General features: G+C 53.8%; 1 protein-coding gene across 1 annotated transcript; it reads right to left on the bottom strand.

The window, feature by feature from the left end:
* Positions 1-811: 811 nt before the first annotated feature.
* Cntn2 (contactin 2) lies at positions 812-27,178 on the bottom strand. Its single transcript, XM_057769665.1, has 23 exons — positions 27,004-27,178; positions 19,399-19,553; positions 15,842-15,986; positions 15,556-15,731; positions 15,267-15,362; positions 14,743-14,952; positions 14,353-14,452; positions 13,107-13,282; positions 12,621-12,757; positions 12,168-12,297; positions 10,379-10,529; positions 10,144-10,271; positions 9,705-9,880; positions 9,120-9,240; positions 8,493-8,651; positions 7,896-8,045; positions 7,245-7,315; positions 6,707-6,941; positions 6,416-6,528; positions 5,862-6,048; positions 5,428-5,540; positions 4,936-5,104; positions 812-4,551 (listed from the first exon to the last, which is right to left on the bottom strand). Exons 2-23 carry the CDS (start codon positions 19,472-19,474, stop codon positions 4,448-4,450), a joined length of 3,123 nt encoding a protein of 1,040 aa, XP_057625648.1. The 5' UTR covers positions 19,475-19,553; positions 27,004-27,178; the 3' UTR covers positions 812-4,447.
* Positions 27,179-27,501: the final 323 nt, after the last annotated feature.

Raw genomic sequence — 27,501 nt, 5'->3', positions numbered from 1 at the left:
ATGGTTACATACCTGTAATCCTAGCTATTCAGGAGACTGGGGCAGAATTCCAAGTTCAAGGCTAGTCTAGGCTACACAGGACGCTCATGGCCAGCCTGGGCAACTTAGCACGAGCCTACTTGCATCTGCACGTGCTTTCTGCAGCAAGCCCCCTGCCAGTTTAGTTCCCTAGGTTCTGTGTGTCTCACTGCCCTGGGAAGGTGATGGGGAGGATGACAAAAGACAGGAGGTCTGTGGAGCACCTGTCATGCCGGAAGGGCCCTGGTAGAAAGCTAAGCATTGAGTGGAGGGATCTTCATCCATCTTTCTTTCCTTCCTCAAAACAACTGGGACCCAGCATGGCGTCCTACTCACTTGACACCAGTGATGTTTGAACGAGGACTGCCTGAGTGTGGTCCTGCAGGAGCTTGCCTGTAATGCCATCCGCTGTGTCAAGCCTAGGAGCTCCACCTCTTGGAGCCACCCTGATTGATCAGAAGCAACAGTCACCTCCTTAGCAGTCGGGGGTCATTAATCTCTTCATGGAGGGGACTTCCCTCTGGGACAAGAGAGTCAACACGTCAAATGTATTGTCAGGGGACCCGAAAGTGGCTCTGTCCCCCCAGTATGTTGACCACCGTTAGGTGAGACCTGCTCAGGTTAGCCGACTGCCAGGCACCTGGCCTGCCTTCCTCCAGGTTAGAGGAAGCGGTCTGTACTGTGTACAGTGTCCTCAGAGTTGGCCACGTGAAAGGCGGATGTACGAGTTGCAGAACAGGCCCGGGATGCTCTAGTGAGGTGATGAGGACTGCAGCCACTGCCAGCTGCCCGGGCAGGTTAAGAAAACACCTTTATTTAAGAACTGCTTGCTATCAGAGTCAATAAATAACTATTACAAGAGTGAACAGCGGGCTTGGGTGGAGGGGTTGCATCTGAACAGGAACTATCATCCATGGGCCAGCGAAGCCCCGAGATCAGAGCTGTTCAGGCTCTGAAGTGGGGGCTGACTTGGAGGCATCTGGTGCCAAGGCAGGTGGAGTCTCCTCTAAAGAAACTGTAGGTCGTAGGCTGCTGGGGCTTCCTGGACTCTGGACAAAGCTGACTGGCCTATTTTGTTCCTCTACAGTTTTCCTTTAAAGCCCTGCTTTCCCAGAGGCTGTGATCATATGTACAGGTTCAAGAGGTACAACCCCATTCCCAGCTCCCAGCACTGTTTCCAGTGAGCTTCTTGACATCCTTTAGGGATCCACTTAATCCCACCCAGAGACCCCTCGCCAGGTTTGGTCTCGGCTAGCGAGATAGGACACCACACTTGAACTAGTAACAGGTATGATCACACCGCTGTCCCTTGGCATGCAGAAGTCCTATCGGCTATTCGACACCAGGAAAAGAAAGGTGCCCCTGGAAAAGGCATGAGGGGAGGAAATCCTCATTAGCCACATTGAGCTCTTGGCCAGAGCACAGGCAAGGATGGCTTCGGGGACTGCGGAAAGGCAATGCCCATGGGGGAAGGCACTAGTAGGTAAGGACTGCTCTGTGGTGGATGAGTCCCTTTGATGGCTTTGTTAAGCTGTGGGGACCATAGCAGATGGCACCGCTAAGGCTTTCCTGTGTTAGGCGTTTTGATTCTTAAGATCTCAGCTCCAGAAGGACTCAGCACCTCCCACTCCTTCAGTCAGGACTTCACCCACCCAAGATCCTGCAAGAGCACTCAGAATTCCTCAGAGCTTACTCAAAAGAAGCCCCTTCCTCATTCCTTCAGGCATTTCCGCCCTTGGCTTTGTCCTCTCCTGTCCTTTATCAAGCCCCATAGCCTCCCTGCTCCCCTGCTGTTGGGAGTCACCTGCCACCCGGGATGGCAGAACCACTCTTCATCCACACCATCAGACACCTTCACACGGCAAGGAGCAGATAGTTCAGTGGTGCCCTGAGTCCCCGTATGGACAGAACAGAGATCACCTCCCTGTCCCTCAAGAGACATCTGCAGAGTACTTATTTGTGGCTGTCCCTTTTTACCTCTTGTGGTTTAATGTGCATGGATGGAACCTAACAGTCATGACCACAGCAGGAGCAAGCCCACCAGCCTCCCAAGCCTGGCCAGGAAGTCCCTGAGAAGCCATTTAATCTAGCCCTCTTTTCTAAGCCAGTTAGGGTCCAAGTTTCCTCAACAAGAGTCTTTCTATTTACAAGTGAGTCACCTCTGGTCTCGTGACGCTGTCGCTAACACTCCACTGGGAGCCCCAGACTACTCCAGACGGCTGGCACTGCTCCGCATCCCCCCAAACAAATTCTTCCTGCCCAGGGCTAAGTCTTCACGGGTCTCCCAGCAGCCTGCCTGCTTTTCATGGACCTTGTCAGAAGAAAAGGGGCAGCCTCCTCCCACCTCCCGAGCTAGGTCCAGCGCCAAACCAGCTCGCTTTAGATACCCACTTCTCTACAATCCTAAGTGCCCAGCCACTGGCTGTCTTCTCTAGCATCCCTCCTGCAGCCCAAGGCAGTGGGAAATAGATAAACCTTGGAAGGTTTCTTTCCGTTCCCCTTTCCAGGGCTAGGCCCGATCCAAATCTTAGCCAGCATGGGGTAGAGAAGGATGCTTCATAACTTTGGGGTCCTGGTGAGGGAGAATGATCACATGGCTGAGCCCCTAGCACCCTTGTATGTGAGGTGCCGGGAGCAGGAGAGGGGAATTTGATCAGTTCCAGGAAAGCAGTCCCTAGCTAGGGGTTGGATTGGGGGCAGTAGGAGAGGAGGTGTATGAGTGTACGTCTTTAAAAAATTGTAGTGGGTAAATCCTAACATAAACCTGCCCAGAAAAACAGAGCAAGGCTTGACGTTTAAAAACCCATAACAAAATAGAGCTCTAACTGTAAACTACAGAAATGGGCCATGGAGCAACAGGGCAGCTGCCTCTTGAGACGCCTGTCCTGCAGTTCCTGTGGGCCTAGGTGTGGACACTGGGGTTTCCTGGCCATGCTGCCGCAGGGTCCTGGTCTCGGGAACTCTTTCCTTGCTTTGGCCTCTCTTCTTGGAGGCCCTGAGAAGCTTCTGGCCAGCACTACTTCCTGAGTTCCCAGCAGAAGTCTGCCTCAGCTGGCCAACGATTCCTGTCTGGACTGGCCCATCCACGCTGATCTTCTCACAGCCGGGACCTCTCGAAGTAGAGGGCTCATCCTCCGGAGACCTCGGCCACCTTAGTGATGAGGATGCCTCCTACAGGTAGGCAGGAGACTCTGGTGCTTGACCAAGTCTTGTCACTTAGAGGTCATGGGACCGTATGAAGTCCCTAACCCCCTCTGAACCCCCATTTCCTCATCTGTTAGGACAGAGTATGGGCCAGTTGAGCTATAAGGTCTCCTCAGTTCTGGTAGTCTGGTCTGTCACTGGTAATGTACCCCGAACTCAAGGTAGGCTGCCCCCTTTATTAACCCCCTTTTCTTTTGGGGACTTGAGAGACTAATCTAGGCAGCTTAGGGAGCATTTGTGACCAGGTGGTGGAGGGTACTCCTGGAAGCAGGCATGGCCACATTACTGCTGGCCCATCTCAGAGGCCTTTCCATCCCAGGACGGTGGAAGGATGGATGCTGTGTTGAGGGTCGGTTTCCAGGGCCTGCAGTTATGGGAGGTGGAGGCAGGCATATGTCTGTGGCAGAGCTGAAGGGAAGAGTGGCATTCAGCTGGGCACCTGCCCATACCCTGGAGGGGCCAGGAAGGAGGCATCTCGATGGGGCAAGGCAACACCGCAAGACAAGCCCTTTAGTCCCCTAGCCACCTAGAGTGGCTCTGTCACTCTGTCATCCAGTCTGGAGGGTGACAGGGTTGGGTTGGCAGTGCTGGCTGAGAGGGCAGTGCCACCTGCATGCTGAATAGACCTTGGCCCCAGGCTGGTACCCTTTCCGTCAGGTGCTGTAGCCGCTCAACCCTTTGGAGCTCTTCTCCCAGTAACCTGGGGTCTGGTTGTTGGCTACCAAACAGGAAGGACTGCCAGGGAGCCATGGAAGACCAGGCCGGGACCAGCTGCGCTGCTTCTCCAGCGAGGACTAGAAGACAGGTCCCTCTGCTTCAGAGAGGGAAACTTAGAAACTTAGGCTCCTGCTGGGCCTGGAACCTTTGTCTCAGATGGCAGTGCCCACGTGTGACCCCAGAGGGCCATCCGCTTGATCTGAAGATGTATATTAAATGCCTTCTGTCCAAAGGCCTGTTCATTCTGTCCAGGACTCCAAGGGGTCCAGGCATTGGGCCCAGTGTTAATCATGAAAGTCACTGCCCAGTGCCTCCTGACTCAAAGAAAAATTCCTTGTATGGTTTCTATCCTGCGGCAGAATAGAGATACCCTACTTCCTACATAAAGGGTACTGTTGGGTCTAATCCAGCCACTCTCAGGCACAGTGTTGGACCACCTTGGCGTCGGAGGCGGGGCTGTGTCCGTTAGGGCGGGTGTCCAGTTTGGGTGTGGCAGGCAGTGATAAGATCAGAGCTTCTGGCAGCCAGTGAGCATCAGTATCACCACACTGGAGAGCAAGGGGCCAGGATGGGCGGGGCGGACTGCAGAATTCTCCACCATCATGCTTGTGCCTAAAACCAGTAGAGAAAACTGTGGGGTGGAGCCCCCTGCCCCAGCCCTACCCTCACAGTAGGACCGAGAGCTCTCTTGAGGAGCACACAGAGGTTAAGAGCTGAACACCAGCTGTGTTCTTGGCTTTACCCATACATACAGCACTGGCTGGGGCCTTTGCTCTTGGTCCCCAGCCCCCTTGCATTCCATAAAAGAGGTACACTCCCTTCTGTGCCTTGGGGTGGTTCTGGGGTGGGGACGGGACAGTGACTACTCATTCTTGCCTGCCTTTTCCTTTTTCTTTGGGAGTCTACATTAGAGTTGACTCCTGGAGACAATCGTTTCACCAGTATCTGGGGGACCAGGACTGCTGAGGGGTAGAGGGTAGAGGGGAGGGGCAGTACCTCCATTTCTCACGATGTGGACTTCTGCTGGGATCCCATCCCCTCCCGGCCCTGTGGTTCGAATCTGAACCAGGGCGTGCCCTATGTCTTCAGGCACTGGGATTTCTATCCAGTTCTTGTTGGTGAGGTGGAGTGTAGGAGTTGGGTGGAAGTCATTCTGATACAGCATCTGCAGGATAGAAGTTTCCAGGTACGGCTTCCTGGACCCTCAAGGTTTTGCCTTTTTGCCCCCTTCAGTTTCCCACTAGCAAGGCTTCTCATTGGTGGAAGGCAAGCGTGCAAGCAGTAAACTCTCAGACTCCCCGCCCATCGCTGCCCTGCCCCTTTGGCTGTTGCACCGAGCTCCTGTTTTTATAGCCTCCACCCAGAGCGCCTGCGTTTCATGGCTTCCTAACCCCAAATGCCACGCTCCTGTTTCTCAGACCTTCTTGCTAGGGGTTGCTGCTCTCTATGACTACTTCCTGACGGCAGCTCTGTGTGTCCCTGCCTCACCTTGTAGCCAGTGACTGTGGATTCGTTTCGGAGTGGTACCACAGGGTCCCACTTCAGGCTGAGACTGGAGCTAGAGAAAGTCCAGGAGATGTTGCCAGGCGGTCGTCGTGGTGCTGCCAGGGGAGGGGAGATGGAAGACATTGCCATATGCTTCCATGGCCACCCCTTCCCACTAGCCAGCCCCTTTCTGGTGCCTGCCCATATAGCAGAAATTCTCAGAGCAAGCTGTCACCATGAAAATCCAGAAGTTGAAGAAGGGAAAGAGGCCCCAGAAGCTGTGACTCTACTTCCATGTTTCAGTAGGGTCTCCTGACCTGCTTCTGCCTGGTGCAGACCACGTGGCAGGAATAGCTAGTGGTTTACTAGATAAACAAAGCCCCTACAAGTCCCTACCGCATGGCACACGACTTTCCTTAACCCTAGCAGACACTCACGGGGCTTCATGGTCATGGCATCGGCTGAAGGGCTGGCTGGTCCAGTGCCAGCGCGGTTGTAGGCCCTCACAGTTACGTGGTACTTGGTGTTGGGGTACAAGCCAGTGACTCGGGCGCTAGTGTCTAGCCCCGCGGTCCTCACACGATCAGCAGCTGCTTCTTTGTCTCCGGCTTTCCAGTAGCGGATCTAAAACAGGCAAGGTATGCTAACATGTACGGCGAAGCTTTTGGCTACCCAGTCCTCAGGCTTCTCCGCCACCCAGGCTGGTCCTGTGGTAGACTCTAGCTTGATAACCCGCACTCTAGGTCAGCAGACCCGGAAAGCAGGGTCACGTGGCTATGAGACCCTGCATCTGTGGGTTCTCAACTGAGTGTCCAGTCCAAGGGAGGTGTCCAGTGTATGGAGTGAAAGAGGAAGTGGGTGGCTGGCGGGGAAATGATCCTCTTGCTGAGGAATTAGCGATCCCAGGAGGAATGACTAGTAAGCTGGCAGATGTTCCCGCCCACTCTGGAGAGCCCAGCCTTACCTCTTTGCAGCCCCAGTTGGTGCTCACCTCGTACCCCAGGAGAATGCCATTCATGTCCTGCTGCACAGGCTCCCAGCTCACATTCATCTCTGAGGATGAGGTCCCCTTGGCCCAGACCTTGGCAGGGGCCACCCTGGGCTCTGGGGACCAATAAAGAATGGGCATACGTTCCCAAGACACCTCAGTGTCCCACAGAGTTGCCCTGACTAGGACTACACCTGCTTAGGATTTGGGGGATCCCAGAGACCCCAGGCATACCCTAGGCTTGCTTCTCCTCCCATAGGGCATTCCTTCTCCTTCCCAGGCCCACCAGCCCACCTTCCTCTGCTGAATACACGAGCGCAGTGAGGCTCTCAGGCCCATCCCCCTGGCGATTGTAGCTTCGGATCTTGACCTCAAAGGGTGTGTAGGGATGGATGCTGTCATTGCTGTAGACGTAGTACTGGGCATCAGCACCGGGCACCCGGGCAGTCTGCCAACTGGAGCTGCCTTGCCTGCGGAAGGACAGCAGGTAGCCGAAGCCATCTCCATTCTGGTACTCCCGTGACATGGGCTGGGGGCAAGAGCATGGTATGGGCCAGAGGTCATGGGTATGCGGCCCTGCCCATTCATCTGGCTCCGCCCAGTCTTCACCCAGAGGAGTGGCCCTGGGATGCTCCTGCCTTCTCAAGAGTTTCATGAGAGGCTATGGGTGCAAGGGGAGAAGGGAGGGAGGGAAGCCGCCAGCCTCCAAGAGAGACTCAGTGGTCCTTTCTGCTTGCTGCCACTGTCTGGAAACAAACTAGGAAGGGAGCGAAAGGAACATGACACCTGAGAGGCAAGACGCCTGCCTGCTTCTCTGTCCCCGCCTACTTACAGTCCAGTTGATAATGAGCTCTCCAGGGGCTCCGCCCCCTCCACTGAGTCCTGATGGTGCCACTGAGGGAACTGTTGGGGCCAAGGAACACAGAAGTGTTATTTATTTATTTATTTTTTTCAGATGTGTTATGTTAGTGGGCAGTTAGCGAGGAAATCTCCCAGCACATGCCTAGAGAGCATCTTAGATGGGACATCCCAATTTATCCCTTCTGCTCCACAGATACCAACTAAAACGGGCCTGGAATCTGACGGCTCCCCTAGTCCCCCAGAGCACGTGTGTACACGCCCACACAAGTGTACACGTGCTCACAGACGTCTTCCTCATTAGCTGATTTTTGTAGTTTGTGTAACCTTTAAAAATGGCTCAAGGTTCTTGTCCCTAGGTCTAAGATCAGGCTCTCCCAGTGTGACCTTTCATCCCTTGCTCAAATCAGTTTTCCTGTTTTTAAATAGTTGGCTGAAACAATGATTATAGATCTGCTGCCGGCAGGTGTGTTTTCCAGAAAGGAGTTTGCATCAGGCCGTTTGTCCACTCAGTAGCCTCTAACTTCACATCAGAGGCCAGGACTGGTGAGCAGATTGGGACTTTGTTCCAGCTCTGCTAGGGCACCCTCTGCTGAGCGCTTCCTCTAGAACTCCAGACACTCACCTGCTTCCTTGGTCCGGATTCGACTGGATGGCCCACTGGGCTCCCCGGTGCCCAAGATGTTGCTAGCTGAAACCCGAAACTCGTAGTCCATCCAAGGCATGAGACCCAACACCTGGGCAGTCTCGGCATTGCCCTCGATGTTCACAGGATCTGCAAGGCCCCAGGGGTCAGTGGCTAGCACCCATTTGTGGCCGGGATGAGGGCAGGTTCTGGGCCTGTGTGACCTTCATATTCTGTCCTCATCCTGGTACTACCACATGCTAAGCTTTCAATCACTCTGACTGAAAAGCTGCTGAGCTCGGATGCCTCAGGGCCTTTGCTAATGCTGTGTGCTCTTCATTCCACATATGTTGAGCATGCTGGCACATCCAGCAACGATCCTTTGAAGGCTTCAAGGGCACAGACCAAGTGCCTCCTCCAGTCCTCTCCTTACCTGGCTATGCCTACTTCCTTGCCTGCCTAGGTGCTCCCTGGAGACAGAGAACAAAACTTAATGCTCTTTGAAGCCTTGGGCTCAGCTGTTGACCCTCTGTCCTGTCTCCTGTTGTGCACCCAGTGGGGGATTCGATACTGCTCCAGGTGGGGCCTCACACTTACTGGTCCGAACCTGCTTCCACTTCCCAGCAGGAGGAGTGCGAGCTTGCAGCGTGTACTTGGCAATAGGGCTGTGATTGTCAAAGCCACGACTCCAGCTAACCTGGACAGTGGTATCTCCGATGTCTCTCACTACCACACCTCCCGGGGGACCAGGGGGACCTGTACCGAGAAGCAGAATACACTGGGTCAGACGTGGACGGCTCCCAATGTGAGTGGGTTTTCTCCGGACCCAGCTCGGCCTGGCTCAATATCTAGATGGAGCACCAGAGGGAAGGAAAGATTGGGTGGGAAGCCAGAGGTTAGGGACAGAGAAGAATGGTGGGTAGGGACATGTCTCAGGCTTGGAGAGTCACAGACTGTCCATAAGGGAATATATAGATTTCCCAGCACCAAATCTGGAACTCCTGGACTCGGTAGAGTCTTGGGGCATTTAGGGGACATTTTCTTTCTTGATTATGGCTTCAGAAGAAACATTCTATTCATTTAGGATCCACGAAGAACCACAGAAGAACTAAACAGATGTGTCCATCTCTATGGCTTCTATCAGCTTTCAGGGAGGGATGGGAGGTGGGAAGAGTGAAATGGTCTAGAACCTCTTGGGGAACTAGGGTAGCTGACTCCCATCACCTCGGACCAGGACTGTGGCCTCCTTGGATGCACCATCCACCACTGTCTGGGCCATGCACATGTACTTCCCTCCGTGGCGTAGCTGGGCATTCAGGATAGTCAGGTCCCCAACAGTTTCCTTCTGTGCACAGGGAACAACAAGGTATGATAAGTCAGAAGGAAGCCCTGACTAGTATCAACAGAACCCGGATTGCCTGGCTATATGGCATGCATGCCCACTGTGCCTCAGTTTCCCTATCTGTTCAATGGGAAGAATCAGCTACTTGGCACCACTGAACAACAAAGAGTAACACATAAAACAGCCTGCATGAGCCAAGTTACTGATGGCATTTGTACCGGGGAAGAGGGACAGTAGCAGAGAGCTTCTCTTGGGTCACCCAGAATGCTAAAGCTGATTCTAACTCAGAAGAATAGGCATTGGGGGGATTTAGGAATGGTGGCTGTCAGTCCCAGGATGGGCTTGCTGGGCGCTGCCTCGGGCATTAGGGAGAATTTTGGAGGGCTTGAAGGTGGTGATGACTGAGGATACAACAGGTCCCCTGTCTTATCTGGAAGAAGGGAGAGTTATGAAACCTCTGGCCTTACCACACTGGCCCTCCGGTAGTGACTTCCAGGCTTATCAAAGTCAATGGGAAAGTCATCCAGGGTCCAGGTGAAGGTGAGGTCCATGGTGGGGTCATGGGAGGCATGGCACTGGAGGGTCAGGTTATCACCCACGTTGATGTCAGCACTCGAAGGCGCTAGAGTGATCTTGGTTGCGTCTACAGAGCAAGATAGCAACAACAAAATAAGGCTCTTTGGTGTAAAAGGATGGAAAAGCCCCAGGCAGGGGAGAGGCCCTGTCCTGTACCCCAAGAAGAAAATTCATAAGCAACCAGTTTCTGGAGACTGGCCATGGGTGGTCCCAAGAGAAACTGAGTTCTGAGGTAGCCTTGGAAGCAGAATATACTGAGCGAGGAGCAGATGGCTGGCAGAAGAGCACCCTGGCAACGGACCAAGGGTCTGAACAGATCACGGCCCTTACCACGCACAGACAGGATCCCAGTACTGTTAGCTTTGCCCATGAAATTCTCAGCAAAGCAGGTGTATTTGCCTTCATCTGATCGACTGATGTTTCTGATAATCAAAGTGCCATCTGAGGTTACAGTCACTCTGCAGCAAGGACACAGAAGATCTAGTCACCCCAGGGATAGGTACATCGTGGCCGTGGGAAGGGGACTGACCAACAAGAAGCCTCAGCTGTGGCACACAGAACCTACCTGGAACTGTTCCCCAAAATCTCAGTGCCCTTGCTCCAAAGCACGGTAGCCTTTGGGGCTGCGCGCGGCTGGCAGGGGATGCTGACTTCTCCCCCGCGAGCTGCGGGGATCAGTCGTCTCACAGGGTTCTGCCTGAAGTCGGGGGCCAGGGCTGTAGGAGAGGGGCTACTTACACACTCACTCTGTGATATCCACAGCCTCCCCCATTAAGATGTCACCTGGCCATGTGCTAAGGACCGTTAAGTACCACTGGAGGCCAGCCTCTCAAGTGGCAGCAGTGTCTCTAGAGCGCCAGTCCACCCCTGCGCCGTCACATCTCTCTCCACTCTCTCCCTCCACACGTGCTCCAACCGTCTGTCTTGCTTTCAGTTTTTTCCTTTGAAAGATCTATTTATCTTTCTTTTATGTGTACGGGTGCTTTGCCTGCATGCATGTCTATGCAACACCCTCATGAGGAGGCCTGAGGAGGATTATCAGATTCTCTGGAACTTGAATTACAGATAGTAGTGAGCCACCATGTGGGTGCTTGTAATAGAACCTGGGTCTTCTGCAAGAGCAGCCAGCGTCCTGTCGAGCCATGGCTCCAGCCCCCCCCCCCCCGACTCCCCACACTCCCACCCCGACCCTCAGCTTTCCTTTCTAATCCTCTGAAGTTGCCAAGCCTTTCAGGATCTTTGTGCTTCTCCAGATCTTTCCAAGGCTGGCTCCTTCAGGACACGTTCAAACGTGGCTTCTTCAGAGAGTCTTCCTGACCGCCCATCTCACTGGCTCACCTCAGGACCACTGCTCTGCTGGATCTCCTTATACTACATTCTTATAACTATCTGCATGAATCTCACATTTACTTATTCCTCTCCCTCAGTTGGATTGGACAGTACTTGATGGCAGAGAGTGTTATTTTTTGTTCATTTCTCAGGAGATGGTGAATAAATGAATGAAAGAAAGAATGAGTCTTGGGACTGAAGAGATGGCTCAGTGGTTAAGAGCATGGTTGCTCTCGCAGAGGACCTGAGTTCAGTGAACCAGTGCCCATATGGTGGCTCACAACCATGTATAACTCCCGTTCCAGGAGAATCAACACTTTGTTCTGACTTTTATGGGCATGTGATACACATATAAATATTAGCATTTATATAAATAAAATTTTAAAAAGGTCTTTTTTGAGCCTATTAAAAACTTAATAAAGGATCCTCATGTCCATCTTATAGCAGAAAAAGCCTGCATAGCAAGCTCAAGGGGCTCATCATGTTCCTGGGCCCCTGTCAAATGAAGGTCAGGCCTTTCACAGTTAGCCCTTTGCGTCTCAGTTCCCCTCAGAGCAGTGGTCAAGGGCAGTGCAAAGCATTTCTTTGTTTTGTTTTGCGAGACAGCGTTTCTCTGTATAACAGCCCTGGCTGTCCAGGACCTCACTCTGTGGACCAGGCTGACCTCGAACTCACAAAGATCCAACTGCCTCTGCCTCCCAAGTGCTGGGATTAAAGGTGTGCCCCACCACCAGCAGCAGCAGGAAATGTTTCTGAAATCTGGAAGCTGAGGCAGAGAATTGGATGCCACAGGCCACAGAGCCGAAAGATCACCACTCACTGCGGCGAGCATGCTTTGTCTAGCCATATCCTTGGATAACTCTCAGTCTAGTGTCTTGAAATTGGTGCTACTCAGGGGCTACTGAAAAACCAAAGAAAACTCTGTGTGTGTGTGTGTGGTCAGATGTATGCATGCAAGCATGTTTGGAGAAGCAAAGGCTCACACCACCCAGCACAACCTGCACGCCCCAGGGCTACTCCTTTACCTTGCACAGCCAGCTCAGCGCTGGCATAGATAGTGCCATGCTTGTTTTCCGCCACACACTGGTACATGCCCGAGTCCTCCAGGCTCAGCTTAGAGAGTCGCAGGTCCCCAGCCAAGATCTCCACCCGGTTCTGTGCAGAAGAACCAAGACAGAACAGGGAGATCAGGACTGTTGGGGGGACGGAAGGGGCAGGAGGGGTGGTGCAGAGGCTGTAGGCCAGCATCAGGGTCAGGGGTTCATGAGCGCAGGCCTCCCTAGTATCTTAGGCCTTCTGGGAGCCAGACTTAGGATCATGCCCCCGTTTGGTGGGATCCCAGATCTCTGTGCACAGGTGACCCACCTGTGGCCACGTGACTCTGAGATGGGAAGAAGCAACAGGACATCCCAAGACCTCCTGGTTGGCCCAGTAAGCAGAAGAGGGTGGTCATGTGGGAGGGAGCCCCTGTTTCCTACCTGGGAGGCCAGAGGCTCCCCGTTTCTCAGCCAGCGCACCATGGGCCGAGGCTTGCCTGCTGCTGCACAGGCCCAACGCAGGTTGGAACCAATGTCGGCTTCTGTGTCTGAGATCACCTTGAGCCACTCAGGCTGAGCTGTGGGGAAGAGAAAAAACCTGGACTGGCTGGGAGGAGCCTTAGGCTCATTAAATAGGGAATTAGAAGGCTGCAGTATTTGTAAGCGACAGCAGAGGGCGCTGTTGGTACTCTGGGATGGAGAGACAAAGACGTGGGGGCAGAAGAAAGCTGGCACTCTATGGTTGTGCCAGTGACTGCTTTAGGAACTAAATCTCTTGAAAGACGTGTGCTTTTTGTATGCCCCTGCTGAGCTCTGCAATGGCCTCTCCCACTACGCTTAGTAGCCCTGGCAAGGGCGAGGCCTTCCAGTCTCTTGATTTTTCATGCTGTTTCCTCAAAGAGAAGGGAGGTGTCTCCAGCTCTGTACCCTGCACAATGATGCGTCCCTGGACGGTGTCACGGCCCTTAGAATTCTCTGCCTCACATTCATAGGTGCCCTCATCTTCAAAGCTCACGCTGGGGATCTGCAGGGTGGGCTCTGCTGTGGCCCATTGCGGGGACAAAGAACCATCCACTTTACGCCACTTGATCCTGGGAACAGGGCTGACAGGGGAGAAAGAGCCAGAGGGGGTGAGCTGAGCTGGGTGCGTGCCTCATGTGTCCCCAGAGCCTACACTCACACTCACGGGCCCTCCTGAAGAGCTGGGCAAGGTGACGGGGACTTGTTTGGGAGGAGACAGAGGGAAAGAGGGCACAAACAAGACTAAGAACATCCTCAAGGATGGGCCAAGAAGAGGGCTCCCCTATCGGAGGCCCTTGTTCCCCTATCGGAGCCGGGAAGCCAGTGCAGCTGATTTTCCATGTACTCTGAAGCCAACTTGCCCTCACACCACAGCGGTCAACAGTGGTCTATGACTGGGGTCTTTAAAGGTCCCCTTTCCTATCGCCTCACTTTCCCAAGACATTTTATTAGTAATTTGTATACCAAAATGGGCAATGGAGCCAACGACTCTAGAGAGGTCAACATATCACCCCGCCAAATGCTCCTTACACGTTTTCTGGAGGCCCAATCATTTCCCACATGGTCAAGGAGCCATGCTCTCATGGATCCTTTTTCTGGGAGAGCAAGAGAGAGGCTTTCCATTGTAATTTTTAAAAGACCTAATGTAACATTCATGCCACACTTGTAAATGCCAAGTGTCATTCTCAGGGCCTTGCATCCATTAACTCATCTAATCTTTGTAACAATCTTACAGGGCAGGCACTGTTACCATGACCACCCACCAGTCAGGGAGCACAGACTGAGATGTTAGGTCGTTTGCCAGAGGTCTCTGAGTCAGCAAGCGGTGAAACGGGGGGCTTTGAACCAGCAGGATGGGGTTTGCACACGGTGCTTTCTACCTCTAGCCCTGGGTGCTCCTCAAACTGCCCTGGGGCCGCATTTACTGTCAGGAGGACCAGGATTCACACGTGCCTATAAAGCCGTCGTATGTAATGTCCTCCTGGCAGAACTGATTTCGTTTGGTGGTGGGTGATGCCTGTTGTGTGACCAGCACCCTGCTAGCCTGCTGACTTTGCCCTCTCTCATCCCGGGATCCCTCCTGCTGCTAAGGGGCTTTGAAACGAAACTCCAGGCAGACCCAGGGCATTCTTGTCCCTCCTATGGTACTTACTTCCCAAAGGCAAAGCACTCCAGGGTGACCTGCTGCCCAACCAGTGCATAGGTCTCTGGGGGGAACCTGGCTTTGATGCTGGGAGCAAAGAGTCGGGGATCTGGGGAGAGAGACATGGAAATCACACACAAAGGACTCCAGGGAGGTAGTCTGTGTTTAGGGGCCGTGCCTTCCAAAGACCACAAATCTCCAAACACAAATGTTTGGACTCTAAACAAACATCTGAGGGCCTGGGCTGGGCACCCCAGAAAGATCAGCTGCCCAACCGGTGCATGGGTCTCTGACAGCAGGGCCCCAGGCCCTCTGAGCTGTTCCTCTTGGCCTCAAGGGAAGTCCCAAAGCCTCCTGCCTCTCTCAGTCCAGCCTCACAGCCCACGGTCCGGTCCTGACCTTCAGCCGCCAGGTTGAGCTGAGCAAACTTGCTGAAGACACTCTTGGTGGAGAAGTCCATGTGGCTGGTGGCCAGACAAGAGTAGTTGCCTAGGTCTGAGGCATTGGTCCGAGCAATGTAGAGGTTTCCTGTGGTCTGGGACACGAAGTGACGCCCATCCGTTGGGATGAAGTTGGGGAACTCATTGAGGAGCCAGCGGTAGGACAAACCTAGAAAGAAGGGAGTTTGAGGAGACTAGGGTGTGCTGGGTTCACAGGCAATCTGGGCAGGACCCTGACATGCTGAATGTTCTGCCTTCTCAGGAGAGCTTGTAGCTCTAAACGGGGCCTGAGGAGACCTGTGGAAGGGAGAGATGGCTTCAGCTGTCCTCAGGTACTGGGAGCACACAATCCAGCTAGGAAATAGCAGAGCCTTTTAAAGTCGAGACTTACCATCTCCTGTCCTGTCTTTCCTCTCCCGAGCATCTAGATGTCCTTTCTGGTGCAGCCCCCCACCCTCGCTGTGGCCCAGGACCCCCACTTACCTGGGTAGTGGGCAGGTGGGTTACAGGGCAGCATCACCCCCCAGCCCTCATGGGTTTTCACCGGGTCTCTCTCTTCCTTGGAGAATTCCTGCAGAACTGGAGAAGGAGAGCAGGGCTCAGGCACCGTCTTCGAGCTTGGGGCTCCCCAGCTCCTCCTCCATGGGGAAGAAGCAGTTTCTAGCATGCCATTTGTGAGCAGGAAAGCCTGGGGTTGCCACCTGTCCTTCCTGGGCACCTTTCCCTGGCCCCATCTACCCACACCCAACATCTTGGCTCCCACATATCTCACAGCCGAAGCGGAGGACCGCCTCCTTGCTGACGACAGTGCCCACTGGGTTTGAGGCTAGGCACTGGTAGATGCCAGCATCCTGTGCCTTGGTGGGGCTCATGATGACCAGGTTGCCCCCCATCAGCTGGTAACGGGAACCGGGTTCCAGGTTCATAATAGTGCCATTCATCTTCCACCTGCAGCAGGGAGGAGTGATGTTGGGGTGGGACCTCAGGCCTGAACGGGTAGGGCTGATGTGAGGAGAACCCGTATGGTTACCCAGGGCTTCCCAGCATCCATGGCTCACCTATAGGTGGCTGGAGGGCTAGCTCGGGCACGGCATGCCAGTGTCACCTGATCCTCTGTGGATTCCTCTGGGAACAGCAAGCCTACAGGTTGGTCTTCGAAAACAGGTCCAAAGGTAGCTGGGGTTCCCTGGACAAAACTCCATCCTGCAAATAGGAGATACCACCAGAGGCTCAAGGTGTGAGATGGTCCAAGTCCACTGTTAAGGGCATGTTGTCCAGCAGAACTTAGTGGGGATGCCTCACTTTTGGCATTGTCCAGTGGGTGGCCATTTGTGGCTACCAAGGATCTAGAAGGTGACTTAGAAACCAAAATTTAATTTTAGTTTTAATGAATTTAAAAAGGCTGGGAAAGTCCCATCAATCCATGTGTGCATTGTCCGTCACCTACCTACGGTCACACAGTGAACATTTGCTCTATACCTGGCACTGGGCTGTGAAAAATCAGACACACGCTCCCTTGCCTTGAAGGACCTTGCAAGTACAGGGAAGGAAACCATGAGCAGACAGCACAGGGGGCCATGTCACAGAGTGTGTTAGGGACAAGACTGTGGGACTCTCAGAGAACCTCACACAGGTGTGGCACATGGGAAGTCACCAGCAGGAAATGCAGAGAAGGGTGTGTGTTCCTGGAGTCCAGTGCTCTCCTAGGACAGTGTATCCAGTAAAAAGTGCTCATTTGGAGGCTAGGCTGGGCCTCCTTGGGCAAGTTCTAGCCCCCTCCCCAGGTATTGATCTGGTGTCTGCCCACGCAAAGAGGAAGACTTCACTTCCCAGGTCCATGATAGGAGGAAATAAGGAGGGCCTGGGCACAGCGAGCAAGCTCAACCACCGGCTATTAGACCCAACTGGGGATGGGGATCAGGGGAGATGGAAGGCTGGATGTTGGGTGTGTGGTAGCAGGTCAAGTGGAGACAACTTTATAAACTGTGTCACATCTCAGGGAAAAAAAGGCCCAACGGGCCACACAGCCGATCAGGCAGGTAGTGTTGCTTGGCAAATGGGGTTCACATCTGCCAGCCCCATCTCAGTCACCACCTTGCTCTGCATAAGCCATTGTCCAATCTCACCAGCACAGGGTCAGCAGGCAGGGGGCTGGACAGTACTTCGCACCTGCATCAGCACAGTGGGGGCTCTGCCACTGTGGGATCAGATGGGAGCCAGGCCCCTTAATTGGCTCCTCTCATGCAGCTTTCAGACCTTCCTTGTCAGGTGGGGGAATGGGAGGAGGGAACTCCATTAACCAATTAGTGGCTTCTTTCTGGGCACATCCAGCTGCCAGCCCTTTTCCAAGCACAGTCCCTCTGCTGCAGCTGAGGCCCAGCTCTGGCCTCTTGGGAGTGGGGACATCTGTCAAGCAGCCCTCTGTCTGAGGAATGGGGTAGACTTCCAGAGTGGTCTATGGAAGACCTCCCCTGAGTCCTGTCCGTGCTGCCCACCCCCACCCCACACCAAGCGCTTGTCACTCTCCTTTGCCGCTGCCCGAGGCCTCGGAGGTGGTGTGTGACAGCGACTGCATCATCTCCCCCTGGAAAGCCCAGCTTAATCCAGAGTTAATGATGAAGGCAGAGGGTGGGGACCCTGTCCCAGCTGGGACCACCTGCAGAGAGGGGAGAGGGAGGGCCGGAGGGAGGAAACGGAAGGATGTGGAGACAGCAGCGGTGGCCTGCTGCTGGGAACCACCTTATACAATAGCAGCTTCCAGGAACTCAGCCCTGCTTGCTCATTCCATATGTATGTTACATATTCACAAGTAGTTCTACTCACTGGTAATAATTAAACCATAATAAGAATAGTGCTGTCGATCCAACTGCTCACTGTCACCTGGTGCCACACTCTGAATTCTAAGAAGGGGGGTGATTCTTATCTCACCAACAAAGACTGAGACTTAGGAAGGTGTAACAACTTGCCCCACCTCAAAGCAAGTGGGGAGATCTGCCTCATCCAGCCTCATTTTGCAGCCAGCATTTTTAACCACAGTGGCCATGATTTCTGACTTCAGGTTTTGGAACCATCTGAGGCCCTGGTTCCACCCCAGAGATCTGACAGCAGAAGTTCCGGGAATGAAAAACCAAATGAAAGGGGCTGGAGTGGAGGGTTTCAGGGTACAGGCTGCGCCTCACTCACACCCGCACTCCACAGCCCCTGGTGCACAGACAACATCACATGGCCCACACTTCCCTCCAGAGCTACGGACGTACCCGTATATCCCATCCCACAGGTGACCGCACGGACACAAAGTCCGGGGCAAACCACCTTTGCCCCCGTTTACTGTTTTCCCCACAAAAGACATCAGAAATATTGCAGTGGGAGGAAGGAGCCAGAGAGACACTGTGTGAAGCAAGATGCCGCGCCTCTCTTTGCCCTGGGCTGTGAGTGGTTCAGAGCTCTACTCTAGGATCAGGTGAGCAAGTCGAGAACAGAGAAGCACTTTCCAGGTCTCAGATAAGAGTAGATGGAGGACTGGGCCACACATGGGACACAACAGCCTGGGTCCTGGCCCTTTGGCAATTGCCTTCTGACCCATTTAGATCAGGGTAGCCTGAGCGGTGCTCATACCTCTTGCTTTTAGTCCCCTGGTCTGGAGGACCCTGGGGCAGATAACTAGGCCCCGGGTCTTAGAGTGAGCCCAACTCCTCAGCACCCCCATCAAATTGGGTACAGGGCGAATCAGAGCAGCAGGGACCCAGTGAGAGCTTCTGAGCATGTCAGCCTAGACAAAGATCTAGAAGGCATGGCTGTGTCTTGGAGGGTTGTGGGCAAAATTCCAGGGTAGGGTCTAGACTCCAGGACTGCGGGATGAGTGCTCCTTCTCCCATGGAGTTCTTGGGGGAAAAAAAAAACTCCTGTTGATCTGAGTTTGGGGTTCAGGCCCAGCCAAACAGTAGCCAGTTGGCTCCTCAGCACAAGCTCTGGAGACACCCAGCTCCAGGGCACGAACTCTCCAGCTCTGCTTGCTCTGCCAGCTGTTTCTCATCTCTGATCTGAGTACGGAGATTACCATGGAGATGGGACCCTCTGTCAGCAACTCTGCTGGGCCTCATCTGTCCCTTTCTGCCCCTCCTATCCAGGTTGCCTCAAGAAAGTCTCTCAGGATTCTATGAAGTACCTGTTAACCCCTTGGGTCCAGGACCCTTGAGCATTCTTCAGGGAAAAACATCTGGATATGGTGGAGGTGTCCTTTGGCCTGGGGTGTCCACTGAGCACTGGCCATGAGGCAAGTACAGCCGAAGGCATCATTAAATCGCATGTTAGCTCAGGAGTGACACTTGGCGATGCCTACCACACTGGGCAGTGTTGTTCTTAGAGGCCACATGGTTGGCATGGAGCTCTGGCTTTGCCACATTGCGCTTTCTGACACAGGGTAAGCCATTCAGCTTCTCTGGGCCATTTTCTTCATCTTCAACGTAACCAGGATCCATTTCCTCTCCTCCTGACTCCACAGGTCAGGTAAGATTCACAGACGGGAATAATTCAGCAAGAAAATGGCCTCAGCAATGCAGAGGAATTGCTGCCTAAGTGGTAGTAATGACTTAACCATAGAATCAGGCACTCTTACCTGGAGAGGAGATCAGGGCCACTGTAGCCAGCACCAGTAGCAGCGAGCATGACTTTTTCCTGCTGTGTGTCCCCATGGTGGGTGTTTCAGGCAGAGTCCAAAGGGCAGGAACCAAAGCCCAGCTCCAGAAGAATCAACTGGAGACTGAGAGACACCTAAGGAGACAGAGGATAAGAGCTTTAAGCCCCAGCGCCTCTCCCAGCTGCAAACACATCTGGTGAGTGACTGTGGAGGGAGCACAAGCACTCATCTTCCTGAGTCCCAGAGGAGGGGCTTGTCTATTATCAAGGAGCGCTTCCAGGGCTGAGTACCTCCTTTTGCCCCCCCCCCACCTCCCCCCCCGGGAGTCTGGCCTGCCCGGTGCCTCTCCCTCGATCCAGCAGGTGCCTCTCCCTCCATCCAGCAGGTGCCGATCAGGAAGAGGAAGCAGAACTAATTGGAAGGCAGGAACCCACCTGCCTGTTTGCCGGCAATCGTGATCCCTCTGTGTCAGAGGAGCCCTGAGAGAGTGGGGTGTGTGCCTGGGAAGGGAGCCAAGAACATCTTCCTGTGGTACTTGGGGACCAGGGCAACTCTCTCTGCTCTTTTCCCACAGTCGCCTGGGTGGGGGCCACCAAGTCTCTCTGCAGTTGCAACAGTCTCTGAACCAGGACTGATTTTCTCAAAGGGAAGTTTTATGACTTTGTTCTGCCCAGCCTGGGGTCTCCAGATGCAGCACCAAGGTTCTTTGACCTTGGTTCTATCAGCCCTACTCCCAGCACACTGGTTAGCACACCCACTGGTTAACGGCCCAGCTTCCATCTTACACTGGGAATAGCAGAGACTGGGCCGGTCACAGAGAGCAGGGCATCAGCTGGGGAAACGAGGACCTCATGTATTGAGGCAAGGACAGGGAAGGGGTCACCTCTCTATCTATTCCTCCTCAGGAAGAATCCCTAATTTTAGGGGACAGGGACTCCCCAGAGCTACCCTCTAGATATTGAGATTAGCTTGGCCAACACAGTCCATTCAGAGCTGCCATAGGCCAGGGCACTTGGCTGCAGATTCTACCAGCCTGTCCTCCCTCCTGCCTGCAGAAGGCCCGGGGCAAGACTTTCCCCACTAGCTGGCTGTGGAGCCCTGCTGTCTGCATCTGTGTCCCTGGTGAAATCGCTATCTTTCAGGTTCTTCAACTCAGGCTCTCATGCTTCCTGAGAGCAGTCAGGACCCCTTCTCCGTGGGCCTATAGAAGGAAGACTATAGATGAATGAGGCCTCGGGATGTGCCTCACAGAAAAAAATCCCAGCCTCCTCCATCTGGCTTCTCACATTTCCTGCTTCCAGCTGCCAAAAGTCAGGAGAAAGAGTGCCCTGGGCTCCCCAGGGTGTCGGCAGGGATGCCCAGAAAACTCAAGAAGCAGGGGTGGGGGTCAAGAGCAGAAGCATCTCCTTTTTCCCCTTTTAAAATTGGTTTTATTTTTAATTATGTGTACTTGTGTGGGTATGCGCATGTGAGTGTAGGTGCCCACAGATGCTGGAAGAGGGTGTCAGACCCCTGGAGCTGGATGCTGGGAAACTAGCTCAAGCCCCCAAGAGCAGTCCATACTCTTAACCATGCCTCATCTCGCTAGCCCCCAATATCACCTCTTTACAGCTCTATGGGCTCAGGCAAGTTATTTCCCTGATGTGGAGTCTCAATTTTCCCATCAGTAAAATGGGGATGATGTGAGCACTACAGAATGGTTCTGTGATTACATGTAGTGTCCCCTGTACTGGTCATCACTGGCTGCCTGCAGTGTCCCCTGTACTGGTCACCAGTGGATACATGTGGTGTCCCCTGTACTGGTCACCAGTGGATACATGTGGTGTCCCCTGTACTGGTTATCAGTGGCTGTGAAGCCCCGGAGTCATCTGGACCTCTGTCAGTCTACTGTGGGGAGAGAGGGAGAGGATGGCTCTAGTCTCCCCCCTTCTCCTGCCTCCATCTCCTCTGGTATCCACTCCCTGCTCTTGACTTTCCCAGGATGCTCCCTTGTTGAGAATGTGAACATCCCTGTGACTGGAGAATCGTGAACTCGCGCCTGGCATGGGGAAGCTACCCATCATGTACTCCTGCCCTTTGCCAGCCATCTGGGCCAGAGCTCAGCTCAGGCACAAGGGGCTGGCCTGGGAGGAGGCCGGGCTGTGGGTGTTTATCTGCATACACCAGAGCAAGGCAGAGATGAAGTCACAGGGGTCGCCTCAGCCATGCGGTGGTCAGGATTCTGTATTGTCTTTCTGGTGAAGACTAGATTATGGATAATCCAATTCCACTGCCCCCCTTAAATTTTAGTTTAATCTGGGCTTTTTATCAGTCATCAGTCTGGTCTAAATGCCCTGGGGGCCCTCTAGGGACCAAGACCTGTAGCCTTAGAGATATGTCTGGATCAGGAGGATGTGGGGTTTCTCCTGGGACGCACTGGACGCTAAGTCAGTGTTATCGGATATATAGTGAGCCCCATTGCTCTGAATAAACTAGTAAGAACTCACACACAAGTCTGGAGTAAAGGTTGGAGCGTACTGCCTCCCTGAAGATAAGGCAGCCAACATCCACTCTGCCTTGCATTCGTCCCCATTATCATGCACGCATGTGTGCATGCATGTGCACACACACACGCACACACATGTACATGTGTGACAGCGTTCGGAGGCAAGGTCTTTTCTATGCCTTGAACCCACAAGCCTCTTGTACCAGCTGGGGTCACAGGAATGTGCTATCACATCCAACCCCACTACAGTGTTCAGTGACCATGAGCCAGGCATTGTGCTGAGCACACGGGAGCAGGAACTGAGACACTCCCTTTATGGCACTCCCTGGCCAGCTGAGAGTAGCCATGAGATGCGCTTCCGAGTTCAGAGATGAGTCATTTCCCCGCCCCATATGACATGTTCTAGAAGGCCCAGGATGGAGAGGACCTTTTTGGTCGGAGTGAGGCTGGAGTGGAGTTCTGCCAGACCCAGATTAGCCTTGCCAGCTCTGAGCCAGCCAAGCCTTGCCCAGGCCAGCTGCCCTGATGCAGGGGTGCAGGCACAGGCTGTCACAGTCGGGCACAGGCTGTCATCATCAAGGGGCTGGTGGTTCTGTGAGGGCCATGGCAGAATAGGCCACTGAGAGCTTCAGGGACACTAGAAGCTTCCAGTTCAGGAAACAAAGAGTGAGAGGGAGGACAGCTTGGGGACAGCAGACTGTAAGCTAGACTCCAGCACGTGACAGGGTTTCTTGGCTAAGGGTCTCTATGGAGTCAGACAAAAAACAAAACACAACAACCAAAAAAGTACTAACTCAACAGCATTTTGCTGCTTCTTGGGATGTCCAGCTCAGACCCCAGCTCTTTCCTTCTCCAGTCAAGGAGACCAGAGATGAAAGGGTGTGGTAGTCGTGAATAGAGTGTGGTGGGAAGGGAGGGTTTGGACCACAGCAGAAGACAGAGAGATCTAGGGTCAACCTTTAGGTAGTGCACGGGCCTCTCGTATGCTCCCCTCAGCCTCTGCCTTGTAGTATGCCTCCCAGGCTATAGAGCAGGTTACTGAACCAGTGAGATCTAGCATCCCTAACTAGTATAACCTGAGTTACTGCCTTCAGTACTAAACGCTTGCACCTCAGTTTCTCCTCTGTAAAATGGGATCAAGAAGGGTCACCTCAAGGGATGATGGTTGAGGTCACAGCCATACCTGGGCTGCTGCCAATGCTTGGGAGGGATCGGATCTTATAGCCAAGTTCCCCCTGTCCCCAGAATATCTACACACGCTGCACCTGTATGAGTCAGGCTTGCTGACAAGTCTTACGCTAATGGTAAAGACAGAGCTTGTTCCTCCCATTCCACGGGGGTGATGTAATGAGTCAGACCCCAGCAATCACCCCAGCCCATGGCACTCTCAGTGATTTTTCTCTCATGTGCCCAACTCCTGACTAGGGCAGAGGGAGTCTGGGCTCAACACCTGTCTTCTTCTTAGGATGGGAATCACTATATGGCACGACCATCAAAGTCCAGGAGGGTCTCAAGCACCACAGCCTGCTAGGAGGATGGGGCTCTGAGCAGAGGGGTGGAGGCTGCTGGGGCACTCAGTGTGCCAGGCCAGGCACCATTGGGCAGAGCAAGGGCCTGAAGTAGAGAGGGGCTTAGGGAGGAGGGGATGGGATAGGGACCTTCAGCTCCAAGCGAGAGGGGGTGGAAGTTCTCAGTCCTCTCTTTCCCCAGCATTCACGACTCTTGTGTTTGCAGCCAGTTCCTGAGGCATTAATGCAGATGATAAGTTCCTTGGAGATACTGTAATTCCCAGCTCAGGGGGCTGTCTGAACTTTCAACACCAAGTGGGGGAGTCTGGCCCTTGGTCTGCAGGCTGGAGTCTAGAGGCTCTTAACTTGGAGTCTACTCTTCAGAGTTAAGAAGCCCAGAGGAATGGGGGTGGGGGGTGGGATGGCTTAGGTCTTTCGGGAAGGAAGTGTGAAGACTAGGGTCCAGTCAGTCTCCTCACTCTGCAGCCCTTCTCTGTGTAGTGTGGGGCAACAAGCAAAGGCCTTGGGAGAAGGACCTCACACGCCACCCCCCCCCTTTTTTTTTTTTTAAAAAAATACAATACAGCTTCTTTCTGCTGCTCTTTATCTCCAGTCCTCAGAAAGATTCTCACTGAAACTGGAGGAGCATGAATAATTGTTTCAACTTGTTTCTAAAGGATCAAATTTGGAGGAAGAGGACCTCATGCATTCAAGGCAACTTCTGCATGCCACTCCCTTCACTGAGAGGAGACTCCTTCTTCTTCCCACCCCACCCTCCAGTGCCCAGACAGTTTTCTGCAAGCTGGTGGAAGCAGGAGCCTGTGCATGTGGGGACCTCAAAGTCCTGGGGATTGACAGATGTTGAGATGATATGGGCTCCCTTTGGAGGAGACCTTATGGTTTCGAATCAGGATGGGTTCCTGTGAGCAGGGCAGGGCTTGACTTCTGCAGTTTAGAAGGGGGCCGTATGGCTGGGATGGATGTTGAGATATATTCTAGTGTGTCGTAGGATGGATGACGCTCAGGCTTGTTTTTGGTTGCACCTCACTTAGTAGACAAAGAAACACGGACTCATTAAACCACAAAAGGAACTTTGTTCCAGGAGGGTGAAATCTGCCCCATGAATGCCCTACGTTAGCAACATCCCTGGGGATTTCAGTCTAGATGAGAGTTGGCGGTCCTCCTGAAGAACCAGAAATGCCAGCACGCAGGCGGATGAAAAGGATGTCATAATTTGTCATTTGAAAGAGGATGACCCGAGGCTGGAAGAAATGTACCTGTCACCCAGCCTAACTTCTGTCTCTAGGTATGACTGTCTCACGTCTTGAACCTGACACTGACCCCAGCTCTGCAGCCATCTTAACAGTCATGTGACTGTGACTGGAAATTGCCCTATGGCTCTATTTCCTTCTCAGAAGTATCTACTGACTGATCCAAGTCCCTCACACTTCAGCAGCATGTTCTTTGCTCCGGTTCTTCTCTCTGTGTCAATAAACCACATCTTCCCTGATGCTCTGGTACCACACTGAAGAAACTCCAAAAATACTAATACTGCCCAAACCCATCTTACAGATTGGCTTTGAAATATGTTTCCCCACCGTTATTTGGCTGGAAAAACTTTCTGGCAGAGGGACTCTGCTCTCTTCCAGCGCTCCTGAATGCGTGGCTGATAGTATCAGCGTAGAAGCTGGCTCACACACATCCTGGCCATGTATGCATGCCTTAGGAGAGAGCTGAAATCGGGTCAAGGTAAGACACACAACTGTCCAGTGGATCACAGGTACTCAGAGTCAATATGCTTGCGTCTCCACTCAAACTGGCAGAAAGTGGAGGTGCCCAGCGGAGGGTCACTAGGGATGGAGTCTGGGGTTAGACTGAGGGCCTGTGGACCTCTGGGGTAGGAGATATGGGAAATGACGTGGCCTGGTGGAGATGGAGGAAGGTCAGAGAGTGGTCCCTTCAGTGACCCCGCCTCCCTAGGCAGCGCGCCTCTCTTCCCAAACCCCTCACTTCATCTGGACAAGGGCAGTATGGACCTTGAGTGTCTTTGATGCCGTCAGCTTAGGAGCCTCCTTGGCTGTCTCATCTCCTGCTGCCCTCTAAATTGGCCGAGATCTCCCACAGGAGAGTAGGAAGGACTTTGACCTTGTGGTTGAAGCACTAGTGATTCTGCCTGAGCCTGGCTCTCCAGAGTCAGCTGGTGGGGCCCCCGGGAGGAGCTGAATGCTTCTGACTGGGAGGCAGCCCGGAAACACGACACCTGTTTTAACCTCCAGACCAGTTCTCTGCCTCACCCCTGGAGCCTCAGGCGCACTGGCCCCTCCCACAGGTGGTCCACACTTTGCTGCCCTTGCTATGTAGTGATGCGTCTGGTCCCAGGACAGGTGGTAGATCATCTCAGAGCTAAGCAGATGATGGGACATTTGAGAGAATGCCTGAATCAGCTGCCTGTATGAGCTCAGGACCAGGCTATGTGGACAGTACCTTCTCCTGCCTCCTTCGCAGAAGGGAACCGTGTTCAAACCCACCCCTGCCCAGGGCTGAGGTTATTGCATGCACAACCACTCAGTGCTGGTCACACTAATTACAAACGTACTAACAACTTTGGCAGCTTTACCCTGCAGGCAGGAAGAAAGCTCAACTCCCTTATCTCCTGGGGTCGGGAATAGGGTACACAGAGTTTTGGGGTCCGGGAAGCCTGTGCAGTCCAAGACACTGCCCTACAAGTACAGCTTCATCTTAGCCCCTTGCCCCTGAGTGCTATCGCCTGTCTTAGAGGTGGTCTTAGAGTCTTACAGATAGTCCCTGGCAGGTGCGGCTTCTCTCCCGCAGCCCATTACATAAGCCATGGGGCTAGCACAGGGGTTGCCCCCTCTTTTTAGAATCCCCTGGAAAGCCAAACTTCGAGCAAACCCTTCCCTCCCACCAGTGAGGCTAAGGGGGAGGGATCTGGGAAGAAGATGAGGTTGAGGAGGGAGGAGGGGAAAAGGAACTGCAGGCTAGATTCCAGCCTCACCCCTGGGATATGACTTGCCTCAGTTTCTCTCCCAAGTCCCAGCTCCTGGACACCCAGCCTTTTTCCAGACTTGCCTTGTGCTCTCTCCTCTCTTCCAGAGCCTCTCTGGTCCAGCAGAACCAAGACTTTGGAAAGGGGTCATCTGTCAGAAGCAGCCCCCCATATGACCTCAAATTTGGAAGTCCCCATCTAGGGACTTCTAGGGACAGGCTATGACCTGGCCTTACAGAGCTGCTCGGCACTGGCTGGGGTCCAGGGCAGGCCCAGGGACCCCTGCCCTCTTGGCAGGCAGTTGCCACTGCCTGCTCAGATTTCTGGACCCTCCTGGGGGCCAGTTTCCTGGGCGGGGTAAACCAGGCCCTGCAGAATGCCACCCACTTAGACAGGATGGGGAAGAGCCTGAGGGGTGGCCACTATGGGGCTGGGGTGAAAGGTCAACCCGGACTCAGTCTGCATGTTCCTGTTCCCTCCAAGTTTCAAGCAAGACATTTATAAAGGCTGAGCTCTGAGCCCCTCCTGGAACAGCACCGGGGAAGCCCCTGGTCTGGAACACACGAAAAACGATAGGCACCTACCTGGAGTGCGGGAAGGGAGTTGGCTGGGGCAATGCTTCTGCCACCCGGTGAGCAGACCCTGCCGCCAGCCTCGCGGCTGCTTGGCCCCGCCGGCCTTAGCCACTGGCTGTCCTGGCGCAGCGGCAGCGGGCGAGGGTGCGTAAGTGTGTGCGCGCCCCAAGCCACTGCAGCATCTCTGCATCAGGATGCGCTCCTCCCTCTCGCAGGCTCCGCTCACTGGCTGGCTCGGCTCCTCAGCCAACGCTCGGCCGGAGATGGCTTCCTCTGCCCCCTCCCACCCTGCCGTCCCCACCCTCCTGGCCCTACCTCATTTGCTGTCATTTAAGGACCAGGGAGCGAGCCTGGAGCACCGCCGTCTTCCATCAAGCTTGGCCAGCTCAGTGCCCAGCCCAGAATTGACAGACTGCAGAGGGGTGCGCTGAGGAGGCACAAAGAAAAGTGTCTCTTGCTCCTGAAATCCTGGCGACACAAGAGCACCCGGCTTCTTGCTTTGCTCCT

This window comes from Chionomys nivalis, chromosome 5 (genome assembly GCF_950005125.1).
Source record: "Chionomys nivalis chromosome 5, mChiNiv1.1, whole genome shotgun sequence".
NCBI lineage: Eukaryota > Metazoa > Chordata > Mammalia > Rodentia > Cricetidae > Chionomys > Chionomys nivalis.
Note: the sequence above shows the minus strand (reverse complement) of the source record. Positions and strands in the feature narration are given on the sequence as shown.

Coding starts and splice junctions, on each gene's coding strand:
- Cntn2 (XM_057769665.1), bottom strand. CDS start 19,474: ATGGGGACACACAGCAGGAAAAAGTCATGCTCGCTGCTACTGGTGCTG. Junction 8,046..8,492: donor GTGGAAGCAGGTTCGGACCA/GTAAGTGTGAGG, acceptor GGGGCCTTGCAG/ATCCTGTGAACATCGAGGGC. Junction 4,552..4,935: donor CCACATCGTGAGAAATGGAG/GTACTGCCCCTC, acceptor TACTGGTTTTAG/GCACAAGCATGATGGTGGAG.